At 45.8% G+C, this 13655-nt stretch overlaps 1 protein-coding gene across 2 annotated transcripts in view; it reads right to left on the bottom strand.

Moving 5' to 3' along the window:
* Positions 1–13655, bottom strand: part of LOC139280886 (E3 ubiquitin-protein ligase TRIM33-like) — a 150477-nt gene that overhangs the window by 25162 nt on the left and 111660 nt on the right. For both annotated transcript variants that reach the window (XM_070900672.1, XM_070900673.1), the window contains exons 9-10: positions 7865–8139; positions 2956–3129 (exon numbers count right to left, since the gene is read on the bottom strand). In XM_070900672.1, coding sequence (XP_070756773.1) covers positions 2956–3129; positions 7865–8139 — 449 coding nt within the window. The remainder of the gene's footprint in view (positions 1–2955; positions 3130–7864; positions 8140–13655) is intronic.

The raw sequence follows: 13655 nt of genomic DNA, 5'->3' as shown, positions 1-13655 counted from the left end.
AGGAGCATCTTAAAAGGAGAAAGATGTGGAGAGGGAAAAAGGTTTAGGGAATGCCAGAGCTTAGGCTGCTGAAGGCCTGGACACTAATGGAGGGGCGAAGGAAGTGGGGAATGCACAAGAGCCGAGAATTGGAGGACCACCGAGTTCTCAGAGGGTTGGAGGAGGTTAGAGAAATAGGAAAGACAAAGGCATGCAGGGATTTGAACGAGGAGGAGAAACTTCAAAATGCAGAAGTGCTCACGCTCGATGTACAGGGAGCACACATTCGTAAAGCCTACCCAAATTTATTTCCCCACAGCCAATGTCATTCACACTGTCCATATAGTTTGCCAGTTGCCTTGAAGGAAGTTGCTATCTTTCACCAGATGTTAATCCCTTGAGGACTTTTCACTCATTTTAGTGTGGCTTAACACAATTCAAGTCATTTTCAACTCAACTCAATTCAGATCACCTCAGTTCATTCCCCGTCACCTTCCAGCCTTTGAAGCATTGGCCAATGTTCTCAACGTACACCGCGGCCCACCTCATGGAACCATGCTGATCATCCTGTGGGGTCTTCCTTTACCGCCCAAGCCAAAAGGTGCTCATATCTCAATTGAATTCTGAGTAAATCCAGTGCTTTATGTACACTAATCGGGATTGGATCTTATTGGAAAGTAATTGAAGCAACCTCAACAAAAAAAAAAAATCAGCTGAATGGTTCATCTTGGCAACTCTGAGCCAGAAGGCTATATGGGTTTGAGTCCACACCAGGGGTGTGAGCACTTAATCTAGGCTGACACGCATGCCGAGAGCATGCAGAAATCAAGCGCAGGCAGCGGAAAGAGTGTGCGGCAAACCTGTCCCACCCACCCTTTCCCTCAACGACTATCTGTCCCACCTGTGACAGGGACTGTGTTTCTTGTACTGGACTGTTCAGCCACCAAGGACTCAATTTTTAGAATGGAAGCAAGTCTTCCTCGATTCCGAGGGACTGCCTATGATGATGCAGTATTGAGGAAGCGCTGCACTGTCGGAGGCCGTGTCTGCCTGTCCTGATGGTTCACATGAACAATCTCATGGCACTACTCCATGGAGAGCAAGGAGCTTCCCCCAGTGTCATCGTCGCCAACATTCTTCCCTCAGCAGCACCAAGAATAGATGAAATCGCTGTGGGCAAACGTTTAACTCCTTAACAAAAATCATTTTGAAAGTAATGAGTCATATGCAAAGAGTTTTTAAAGAGATTTCTAAGAGACATGCTGAGGCGTTAGGAAAACATTTTAGATCGGAGCTGGAGTCTCACAAAATTAATCGATGCAATGAGATATAATCCTGGTGATGTAGAGTTTACCTTGTTGACGCTGACTGAATCATCCACTTGGAATTAACTGTCCAAGACCAAGCCTAGACATTGGTGCCTATGCCTATTTAGCTGGTGGTCGCACCCGACTCAACAGTTGGGGCAATGAGTCTGAAAGTCCACCCACAGCAAAGCTGGCCCGCCTGGGATTGGGTGTGGTCAGAGATGGCACCACATTAGTCCTTCCAGCCAGAATCAACTGCGGCCGGCAGTGCCGCATTGTCCACACTGCCAGCCCGTCACCGAGGGCAACTTTGCCACAGACGGCAAATTGGCAGAATGGATTCAGCAGAGTGGGTCCGTGTCACCCCACGGGCACAAGTCTTAGCTAGCGTTTCAGCTATGGAAAAACACCAGCCCCACTTCCCTTACCCATGCAGGATGGTTTTATTTCTTCCGGGTTTCACAGGAGTGGGTGAGAGAATTAAGCTTCTTCCAAATAGGCACATTACCTTGGAAACACTAATACTTGGCAGCTTCCTAATCGATGGACCTTCGTCTTTAACTGCTGCAGTCCGTGTGATGAAGGTGCTCTTGTAGCTGTTTGATACAACTGAGTGGCTTGCTAGTCCACTTCAGGAGGGCAGTGAAACATCAACCAGGTTGGTGTGGCACTGGAGGTGCGTGCAGTCCAGACCGGGTAAGGTCAGCAGGTTTCCTTCCCTGAAGGCCATTAATGAACTAGTTGGGTTTTTACAACATTTTTTTTTTTTGCTTTTCATTTTCATTTTTGAAACCAAATTCAAATTCTTAAACTGCCATGGTGGGATTTGAACTCTTGATTATTAGTCCACACCTCTGGATTACTAGTCCAGCAACATAACCACTACTCTATCACAGCCCTGATTGGGGAAAGCTCTATCTACCTAGCTCAGCAACTATGCAGAACAGATAGAAACTATCAGTCAAGGAGTCCAAATATCTCCCGTAGCAATGAGAATATTCCGGATACAAGGCAGCGCTCAGCTTCTCCCTTAGCCCAACCCCATAGTTCCTTCTAGGACCTCTCTGCAGTGAGACCACACCTGAAGTATTGTGTACAGTTTTGGTCTCCTTATCTAAGGAAGGATATACTTGCCACTGAGGAAGTGCAATGAAGGTTCACCAGACTGATTCCTGGGATGGGGGGGGGATTGTCCTATAAGGAGAGATTGAGTAGTATAGCTCTATATGCTCTAGATTTTAGAAGAATAAGAGGTGATCTCATTGAAACATATAAAATTCTTACAGGGCTTGACAGGGTAGATGCAGGGAGGATGGTTTCTCTGACTGGGGAGTCTAGAACCAGGGGTCACAGTCTCACAATAAGGGGTCGGCCATTTAGAACTGAGATGAGGAGAAACCTCTTCACTCAAGAGGGTGGTGAATCTTTGGAATTCTCTACCCAGAGGGCTGTGTAGGCTCAGTCTTTGAGCATATTCAAAACAGAGATTGATAAGATTTTTGAATATTAAGAGAATCGGGGATATGGGGATTGGGTGGGAAAGTGGAGTTGAGGTAGATCATCAGCCATGATCTCATTGAATGGCGGAGCAGGCTCGAGGGGCCGAATGGCCTACTGCTGCTCCCATTTTCTTAGGTTCTTATGTTCTCCCCCGGCAGTCCTGGCTTACCTGTCTCATGAGTGGGCTGGTGGTCATGTGTTGCTGCGGCCCACTGTGCTGCTGGGGGCTGGTCATCCTGACCGTGTTGGGAGGCATTCGCATCTGGTGGGCCGGGGGGAGCGGTGCGTTGGGATTGCTCCTCTGCAGGCTCTGCAGGCTGATGAGGCGAGGCGGCTGCAGGGACTGAGCGCAATACAAGAAAAGATGAGCTTCAGCAGTCTCTCTCATGCAGGTTCTATTTCTAAAATTACAGTCCCCACCACTTAAAACATCCACATTTAAAATGGGCAGGTGCTTATTCCGGCCAAAAAACGATATCCATTATCCATTTGCATTAATATCAATTTCAAATTTGCCGATTATAGCATCTTCAACGCTCGGTTTATTTTGAGCATAATCATCATCATAGGCGGTCCCTCGAACGAGGATGACTTGCTTCCACAAGAGTTCACAGATGTTTAATGAAGGACCCAATGTTCCAGTCCTGAACTCCAGTTGAGGGGGTGGAAGATGCCTGTGCGTGGATGTTTTTAACGTGTGGTGACCGTTGCACATCAGCCACCACACGGGCTTGACAGAGCTAGGCCTTTATCCAGTGGCAAGGGATTAACCAGGATGACTGGAGACCTGCTCTGCTGCACAGACCTAGCGAGCACACATATCGCAGTGTGTGCTTACTCACTAGTTCACACCTCATTAAGGTGCACTGAATGTAATAGAAAGAGCCTTATTCAGGCAGTCGTCATTGTAATATTTTTGGATGAGCATCTTTCACCAAATCCTGCCTGGTTTTGCAGGACATTTCCCCCATTAAGGACTGACCAAAGCAAAGAGAGGAAGTACTATTTTTAGTGAATTTGTGCCTACAGTCCATTTGCTATAATCACCAGATTTGAAAGTAAATCATTTTGCTGCAGTGTGAATTTTAAAGTGTCCTCGCCCTGGCAGTCTGTAAAACTGTGCTGAAATTATTTTACATTTTATTAACTCTACCGCGTTATACCGGCCATTGCGCGTAGCGGGAAAATCACATTCACACAAACACGTCCGCTATAAGCGGTGGGGACTGTACCAAGAAATGTGCAGAATAAATCAGTTACTGGCTACTAAAAGATTGGGGGCTCTAGAAGTTGGGGTTGCTCTCCTTAGAGCATCGAAGCATAAGGGGAGATTTAATAGAGGCCTTCAAAATCATGATAGGATTTGATAAGAGTAATGAGGAGAAAATGATCACACTGGCAGGAGGGTCAGAGAGACAGACTATTATCTGAATGGTGACAGATTAGGAAAAGGGGAGGTGCAAAGAGACCTGGGTGTCATGGTACATCAGTCATTGAAGGTTGGCATGCAGGTGCAGCAGGCGGTTAAGAAAGCAAATGGCATGTTGGCCTTCATAGCAAGGGGATTTGAGTACAGGGGCAGGGAGGTGTTGCTACAGTTGTACAGGGCATTGGTGAGGCCACACCTGGAGTATTGTGTACAGTTTTGGTCTCCTAACCTGAGGAAGGACATTCTTGCTATTGAGGGAGTGCAGCGAAGGTTCACCAGACTGATTCCCGGGATGGCGGGACTGACCTATCAAGAAAGACTGGATCAACTGGGCTTGTATTCACTGGAGTTCAGAAGAATGAGAGGGGATCTCATAGAAACATATAAAATTCTGACGGGGTTAGACAGGTTAGATGCAGGAAGAATGTTCCCAATGTTGGGGAAGTCCAGAACCAGGGGTCACAGTCTAAGGATAAGGGGTAAGCCATTTAGGACCGAGATGCGGAGGAACTTCTTCACCCAGAGAGTGGTGAACCTGTGGAATTCTCTACCACAGAAAGTTGTTGAGGCCAATTCACTAAATATATTCAAAAAGGAGTTAGATGAGGTCCTTACTGCTAGGGGGATCAAGGGGTATGGCGAGAAAGCAGGAATGGGGTACTGAAGTTGAATGTTCAGCCATGAACTCATTGAATGGCGGTGCAGGCTAGAAGGGCCGAATGGCCTACTCCTGCACCTATTTTCTATGTTTCTATGTAACCAGGACACAGATTACAGTAATTGACAAAAGAGCCAGAGGGGAGGGGAGATTTATTTTTATAAACGCTTTACGTTATGACGACTTGAAGGGTGCGAGTCTAGGTGGGTTAGAGGAACAAAGGGATCTCGGAGTACAAAAACACAAATCACAAAGTTGTGCCACAGGTTAGCAAGGCCATAAAAGAAGCAAACCAAGTACTAGGTTTTATTTCTAGAGGTATAGAATTAAAAAGTCGGGAAGTTATGCTCAAGCTGTATTGAACTTGGTCAGACCACACTTGGAGTACGGCAAACAGTTCTGGTCGCTATATTATAAAAAGGATATAGAGGCACTGGAGAGGTTGCAGAGAAGATTTACAAAGATGATACCAGAAATAAGAGGGCATACATATCAGGAAAGGATGAACAGGCTGGGTCTCTTTTCTCTTGAAAAAAGGCTGAGGGGTAACTTAATAGGGGTCTTTAAAATTATGAAAGGTTTTGATAAGAGTAGATACAGAAAGAATGTTTCCACTTGAGGCCACCAATATAAGATAGTCACCAAGAAATTCAATAGGGAATTCAGAAGAAACTTCTTTACCCAGAGAGGTGAGAATGTGGAACTCGCTACCACAGGGAGTGGTTGAAGCAAATAGTATAGATGTATTTAAGGGGAGGCTAGACAAGCATATGAGGGAGAAGTGAACAGAGGGTTGTGCCGATAAGATTTAGATGAAGAAAGAAGGGAGGAGGCTCGAGTGGAGCATAAACGCCAGCATGTACTGGTTGGGTCAAATGGCCTGTTTCTGTGCCGTATATCCGATGTAATCCTATGATTTGGAATACGCTGCCTGAAAGGGTGATGGATGCAGATTCAATTGTGACCTGCAAAAGAAAATTGGATAAATACTTGAAGGGGGAAAATTTGCAGGGCTCTGGGGAAAGAGTGGCAGAGTGGAACGAATTGGATAGCTCTTTCAAAGAGCCAGCATAACACGATGTGCTGAATTGCCTCCTCCTGTGCGGTCTGATTCTATGATTGTACGTAGTGGAGATTGGGTTGATGCAGCGCTGTAACCAATGGGCCTGAAACTTCAGAGATCAGGGTGCACATATAACCAAACTGATGGGCCCTCTCTGCTGGCCATAAGGACGTATGGAACTTGTTTGGGTAGTCTCAATCTAGCTATCAGCGGATATGGGCCCACAATACAAGGCTGCCTGTGGACACATTAGTTGCTGCTAGATTGATAATCTCACTCAAAGGCCACAGGATGGCTGGGGTGGAAATGGTAAAAGGCCACACTGGTGAGTTTAGGACACAGGCACATGGTGTTGAGGGAGGTCTATTCTCCATCTAACCGTGCCGCCCTGGAGCTTAGAGCAAGCCCCACTCAAGAGTGGGTGGCGGAGATGGAAATTGTTCTAATTCCCAGCACCAACATCCCTCACCTCATTAATGCACCAAAATATTCACCACTGAAAGTAAGTGAATATCAGATGCCAACTGTTCCAAAAGTTAGACCCTCCCCTTTCGAAACCCATCCATGCTCAAATGAGTGATACCAAGATGCACGGTACTTGAATACAAGTGCAACAGTCTCCTGCTATTACACTGCAACCCGTCTATCTGGGCACACAGAAGCCCTCTGCTGCAGGATTAGCGCCCAATCGCTAAAATGAAACCCGAGAGTTTGTCTGGAAGAGGGGATTGTGTACCTGGACTGGGCTATCTAGTGTCATGTGAAGCTGGAGTGGACCCTCCCTCCCCAGCAGTAAACACCGTGCACCAATATGGTCCTCTAGTCTTTGTTCAGACTTGTTTTTCTTTCTGGTCATCATGCTAAGGGACGTGGGCACTACGGAATGGAACCCTTTCCATTGCAGGCACCCTGAGACATCATCTTGGACCTCCTTGCCACTGGACCAAGACCTTGCTCAGCTAAGCTCGTGTGGTAGCCGGTGTGCAACAACCACCCCATGTTAAAAGAACTCACGCACAGGCATCTTCCACCCCTTTAACTCATGTTAAGAGTGGAAGCAATTCTTCCTCGATTCCAAGGGACTGCCTATGATGATGACACCACAGTCAGATACCGAGTAAATCTCCCTCCACTCTGCTCCCACCTCCAATGTGACGACTTTTCCACATCCCACACCAACTATCCTTGGGCCTCTCGGAGTGAGCGTGACAATTCGTGTCAAATGAGGGCCACTTTTGCATTGTGCAGACCCATACCCAACCCATGGATTGAGACATAGCGAGACTCATTTCACACAGGATTCTGACAGCAGACTGAGAGGACATTCTTCCTATTAGTCTGGTCTGGATTTGAACCCCCAACCCCCTGGGGGGTGAAAGGCCAGTGTGCCACACCAAACTGATAGTCCAATTCCAGACCGTATTTTTGTATCTAAATTACATTACCAATCACGATTATAAACTAATTGTTTTAAGTTCTGACAAGAAGTGATCTCTTATGTTGAAATACAGCCATTAAAATCTACAAATGGCTCATTGAACACATTCAAAGCTGATTCAGGATTCACAACTTAAGCACGAGGTACAATATTGGATTCTCTCAAAAATTCAGTACTGTATGCTTGTATACATTGGGAGTTGGGTGAAGATCATACAGTAATTGTAATCGCTGTAATAGTCAGTTGCCCTAGCAAATTGATTGAAGGTTTAAATATTGGCCATGACACCGGGGAGAACACCCCTGCCCCTCTTTGAATAGTGCCATGGGATCTTTTATATCCACCCGAGGGGGCAGACGTTGGTTTAACGTCACATCCGAGAGATGGGAGGCCACCAATCCTTGCACCTGGTTTTCTGAGGTAAAACAAGGGATTTGTGACTCAACCCGTTGAAATCCGATATTTGCTTTGATTCAGTGTAATAGCTCACCTGGTTGCTGGGAGACAGAGGTGGTTGTTGCTGGCCCATGGGTGGGCCTGGGGGCCTGGACTGTTGGGCAACTGGCAGCATGGGTCTCATCTGGTGCATGCGTTGCTGAATTCTCTGGGCCATGACTTGCTGTTGCATGTGCTGGAGGCGAAGCTGGGCCAGGTTAATCTGTCCATGGACCTTAGCTGTGTTATTGTCTTGGGGCTGCAGGCTTGGACCTGTAGCCACATTGCCGCTGCCAGCCGCAGGTGGACTCTTGTCCAAGACCAGAGAACCTGTTGAGGGGAAAAAAAAGTCACAGATCTTCCAATTTAGAGTGAACTTTGGGCAACTGCTCCCATCACCTCAACCTTTGCATTTCCTACTTTGGAAATGACAAGATGGCAATAGTTGCCATTTTATTATTCCCATTTTAAGATGGGGCAGGGATTGTGGATGCATTGGTTGTAATTTACCAACATTCCCAGGATTCTGGGGAGGTCCCAGCAGATTGGAAAATTGCAAATGTAATGCCCCTATTTAAAAAAGGAGGCAGACAAAAAGCAGGAAACTAGACCAGTTAGCCGAATATCTGTGGCTGGGAAAATGTTGGAAGTCCATTATTAAAGTAACAGGACATTTAGAAAAGCAAAATTCGGTCAGGCAGAGTCAGCATGGATTTATGAAGGGGAAGTCATGTTTGACAAATTTGCTGGAGTTCTTTGAGGATGTAACGAACAGGGTGGATAAAGGGGAACCAGTGGATGTGGTATATTTGGACTTCCAGAAGGTTTTGACAAGGTGTCACATAAAAGGTTACTGCACAAGATAAAAGTTCACGGGGTTGGGGGTAATATATTAGCACGGATAGAGGATTGGCTAACTAACAGAATAGAGAGTCGGGATAAATGGTTCATTTTCTGGTTGGCAACCAGTAACTAGTGGGGTGCCGCAGGGATCAGTGTTGGTATTTACAATCTATATTAACGACTTGGAAGAAGGGACTGAGTGTAACGTAGCTAAGTTTGCTGATGATACAAAGATGGGAGGAAAAGCAATGAGTAAGGAGGACACACAAAATCTGCAAAAGGACATAGACAGGCTAAGTGAGTGGGCAAAAATTTGGCAGATGGAGTATAATGTTGGAAAGTGTGAGATCATGCACTTTGGCAGAAAAAAAAATCAAAGAGCAAGTTATTATTTAAATGGAGAAAGATTGCAAAGTGCTGCAATACAGCAGGACCTGGGGGTACTTGTGCATGAAACACAAAAGGATAGTATGCAGGTACAGCAAGTGATCAGGAAGGCCAATGGTATCTTGGCTTTATTGCAAAGGGGATGGAGTAGAAAAGCAGGGAAGTCTTACTGCAGCTATATAAGGTATTGGTGAGGCCACAGCTGGAATACTGCATGCAGTTTTGGTTTCCATATTTACAAAAGGATATACTTGCTTTGGAGGCAGTTCAGAGAGGTTCACTAGGTTGATTCCAGGGATGAGGGAGTTGACTTATGAGGAAAGGTCAAGTAGGTTGCGTCTCTACTCATTGGAATTCAGAAGAATACGAGGTGATCCTATCGAGACATATAAGATTATGACGGGGCTTGACAGGGTGGTTGCAGAGAGGATGTTTCCACTAATAGGGTTGACTAGAACCAGAGAGCACGATCTTAGAATAAGGGGCCGCCCATTTAAAACAGAGATGAGGAGAAATTTCTTCTCCGAGGGTTGTGAATCTGTGGAATTCGCTGCCTCAGAGAGCTGTGGAAGCTGGGTAGTTGAATAAATTTAAGACAGAATCGATAAGGGGTTATGGGGAGCAGGCAGGGAAGTGGAGCTGAATCCACGATCAGATCAGCCATGATCTTATTGAATGGCGGGGCAGGCTCGAGGGGCCGTATGGCCTACTCCTGCTCCTGTTTCTCATGTTCTTGTCTGTGCGCAGCATTCCCCAAACAAGGTAAACTGTATAAAAATACCACCCTGGTCATGAAGAACGAACGACTTGCATTTATATAGCTCCTTTCACACCCTGGGGACATGAGAGAGTATGTTACAACCAAGGAAGTATTTTTCAAGTGTAGTCACTTGTCAGCAAATACAGCAGCCAATTTGCACAGTGAGGTCCCACAAACAGAAATGTGAAATAACCAGATAATCTGTTTTTAGTTCCTGTTAAAATAGGAAAATCAGGAATAGGAGGCGGCCATTCAGGCCCTCGAGCCTGCGCCACCATTCAATTAGATCATGGTTGACCCTGCACCTCAGCTTCATATCCCTGGATACTCTTACCAACAAAAATACATCTCAATCAAATTGCCTTAGCAAATTGATTGAAGGTTTAAATATTGGTCAGGACACCGGGGAGAACACCCCTGCCCTTCTTTGAATAGTGCCATGGGATCTTTTACATCCACCCGAGGAGGCAGACGGAGCCTCGGTTTAACGTCTCATCCGAGAGACAGCACCTCTGACAGTGCAGCTTGAACCTACGATCCTGTGACTTAGAGGAGAAAGCAGTACCATGGAGCCTGGTTGACACAAGGCTGCCAAAACGTGCTTGGCAGTAGGCTGGGCAAGCACCGGAGATCCGATCTTCAGCTTTTCTCACTGGTTGGACAACAGCACACTGTGCAGAACGCACTAGTGTATCCAACTTACCCCTCTCCCCAATCCTCACCACACGACTAACAGCAACCTAACAGCCCAAAGCACAAAATGTTTGTTTCTTGTGGAAGAGGAGCCTTCACATCGTCTGCCAAATACTGGATGCAGATGCCAGTTTTGAACTCCCGATAGTCGAGGGAAGAGTAGCTCTCAAGCAGCATGGCCAGCCTGCCATTCCTCCATGGTTCATGCCCTTCACCTTCCAAACATCTCTGACAGGAGTATTCCCATTTGAAGCCCATTGATGCCAGCAGTGCAGTGTGGGCTGGGGGGGGGGGGGGACTTTACAATTGGCACAAAGGCTATGAGGAAAACAACTAGCAAAAGAGTCAAATTATGACTGAGTTACTGCAATAACTAAATGTACTCAGCTACTATCACAGATCATTGCTTAGCAACACAGGTCACCTATTTCACTTGGATATCCTGTAGAAGTGGGGCCTTGCACACCCGAACGATAGGAAGTGCAAGGGGGACATGCCCCACCCCAGAAAATACACACGCTACAAAGTGGGAGGAGTTCAAACAGGACAGAATGCCTGTTCAGTTTACGCTGCCAGTGGACTGATTTACACCAACAATGGGTGGCAGAACGTGTAGGTGAGACAGAAGACACCTGCAGAACTGCACTCCACTGAGTAATTACTTTGAGGGGGGGCCGGGGGGACCTCCCAGGTTGGAGGGAGAAGGGCCTCCCGGGTCGGAGAGAAGAGAAAAGAGAAAAGAGAAAAGAGAAAAGAGAAAAAAGAGAAAAGAGGAGAGAGAAAAGAGGAGAGAAAAGAAAAGAGAAAAGAAAAGAAAAGAGAAAAGAGGAGAGAAAAGAGAAAAGAGGAGAGAAAAGAGAAAAGAGGAGAGAAAAGAGAAAAGAGGAGAGAAAAGAGAAAAGAGGAGAGAAAAGAGAAAAGAGAAAAGAGGAGAGAAAAGAAAAGAGAAAAGAGGAGAGAAAAGAGGAGAGAAAAGAGAAAAGAGGAGAGAAAAGAGAAAAGAGGAGAGAAAAGAGAAAAGAGGAGAGAAAAGAGAAAAGAGAAAAGAGGAGAGAAAAGAAGAGAGAAAAGAGGAGAGAAAAGAGGAGAGAAAAGAGGAGAGAAAAGAGGAGAGAAAAGAGGAGAGAAAAGAGGAGAGAAAAGAGGAGAGAAAAGAGAAAAGAGGAGAGAAAAGAGAAAAGAGGAGAGAAAAGAGAAAAGAGGAGAGAAAAGAGAAAAGAGGAGAGAAAAGAGAAAAGAGGAGAGAAAAGAGAAAAGAGGAGAGAAAAGAGAAAAGAGGAGAGAAAAGAGAAAAGAGGAGAGAAAAGAGAAAAGAGGAGAGAAAAGAGAAAAGAGGAGAGAAAAGAGAAAAGAGGAGAGAAAAGAGAAAAGAGGAGAGAAAAGAGAAAAGAGGAGAGAAAAGAGAAAAGAGGAGAGAAAAGAGAAAAGAGGAGAGAAAAGAGAAAAGAGGAGAGAAAAGAGAAAAGAGGAGAGAAAAGAGAAAAGAGGAGAGAAAAGAAAAAAGAGGAGAGAAAAGAAAAGAGGAGAGAAAAGAAAAGAGGAGAGAAAAGAAGAGAGGAGAGAAAAGAAGAGGAGAGAAAAGAAAAGAGGAGAGAAAAGAAAAGAGGAGAGAAAAGAAAAGAGGAGAGAAAAGAAAAGAGGAGAGAAAAGAAAAGAGGAGAGAAAAGAAAAGAGGAGAGAAAAGAAAAGAGGAGAGAAAAGAAAAGAGGAGAGAAAAGAAAAGAGGAGAGAAAAAAAAAGAGGAGAGAAAAGAAAAGAGGAGAGAAAAGAAAAGAGGAGAGAAAAGAAAAGAGGAGAGAAAAGAAAAGAGGAGAGAAAAGAAAAGAGGAGAGAAAAGAAAAGAGGAGAGAAAAGAAAAGAGGAGAGAAAAGAAAAGAGGAGAGAAAAGAAAAGAGGAGAGAAAAGAGGAGAGAAAAGAGGAGAGAAAAGAGGAGAGAAAAGAGAGAAGAGAGGGAGAAGAGAGGAGAGAAAAAAGAGAGAGAGGAGGAGAGAAAAGAGAAGAGGAGAGAAAAGAGAAGAGGAGAGAAAAGAGAGGAGAGAGAAGAGAGGAGAGAGAAGAGAGGAGAGAGAAGAGAGGAGAGAGAAGAGAGGAGAGAGGAGAGAGAAGAGAGGAGAGAGGAGAGAGGAGAGAGAAGAGAGAGGAGGAGAGAAAAGAGAGGAGGAGAGAAAAGAGAGGAGGAGAGAAAAGAGAGGAGGAGAGAAAAGAGAGAGAGAGAGAAGAAGAGAGAGAGAAAAGAAAGCGAGGAGAGAGAAGAGGAGAGAGAAAAGCGAGGAGAGAGAAAAGCGAGGAGAGAGAAAAGCGAGGAGAGAGAAAAGCGAGGAGAGAGAAAAGCGAGGAGAGAGAAAAGCGAGGAGAGAGAAAAGCGAGGAGAGAGAAAAGCGAGGAGAGAGAAAAGCGAGGAGAGAGAAAAGCGAGGAGAGAGAAAAGCGAGGAGAGAGAAAAGCGAGGAGAGAGAAAAGCGAGGAGAGAGAAAAGCGAGGAGAGAGAAAAGCGAGGAGAGAGAAAAGCGAGGAGAGAGAAAAGCGAGGAGAGAGAAAAGCGAGGAGAGAGAAAAGCGAGGAGAGAGAAAAGCGAGGAGAGAGAAAAGCGAGGAGAGAGAAAAGCGAGGAGAGAGAGAAAAGCGAGGAGGAGAGAAAAGCGAGGAGAGAGAAAAGCGAGGAGAGAGAAAAGCGAGGAGAGAGAAAAGCGAGGAGAGAGAAAAGCGAGGAGAGAGAAAAGCGAGGAGAGAGAAAAGCGAGGAGAGAGAAAAGCGAGGAGAGAGAAAAGCGAGGAGAGAGAAAAGCGAGGAGAGAGAAAAGCGAGGAGAGAGAAAAGCGAGGAGAGAGAAAAGCGAGGAGAGAGAAAAGCGAGGAGAGAGAAAAGCGAGGAGAGAGAAAAGCGAGGAGAGAGAAAAGCGAGGAGAGAGAAAAGCGAGGAGAGAGAAAAGCGAGGAGAGAGAAAAGCGAGGAGAGAGAAAAGCGAGGAGAGAGAAAAGCGAGGAGAGAGAAAAGCGAGGAGAGAGAAAAGCGAGGAGAGAGAAAAGCGAGGAGAGAGAAAAGCGAGGAGAGAGAAAAGCGAGGAGAGAGAAAAGCGAGGAGAGAGAAAAGCGAGGAGAGAGAAAAGCGAGGAGAGAGAAAAGCGAGGAGAGAGAAAAGCGAGGAGAGAGAAAAGCGAGGAGAGAGA

This window comes from Pristiophorus japonicus, chromosome 15, assembly GCF_044704955.1.
Source record: "Pristiophorus japonicus isolate sPriJap1 chromosome 15, sPriJap1.hap1, whole genome shotgun sequence".
Classification (NCBI taxonomy): Eukaryota; Metazoa; Chordata; class Chondrichthyes; family Pristiophoridae; genus Pristiophorus; species Pristiophorus japonicus.
This window is presented reverse-complemented; position numbering and strand designations above follow the sequence as displayed.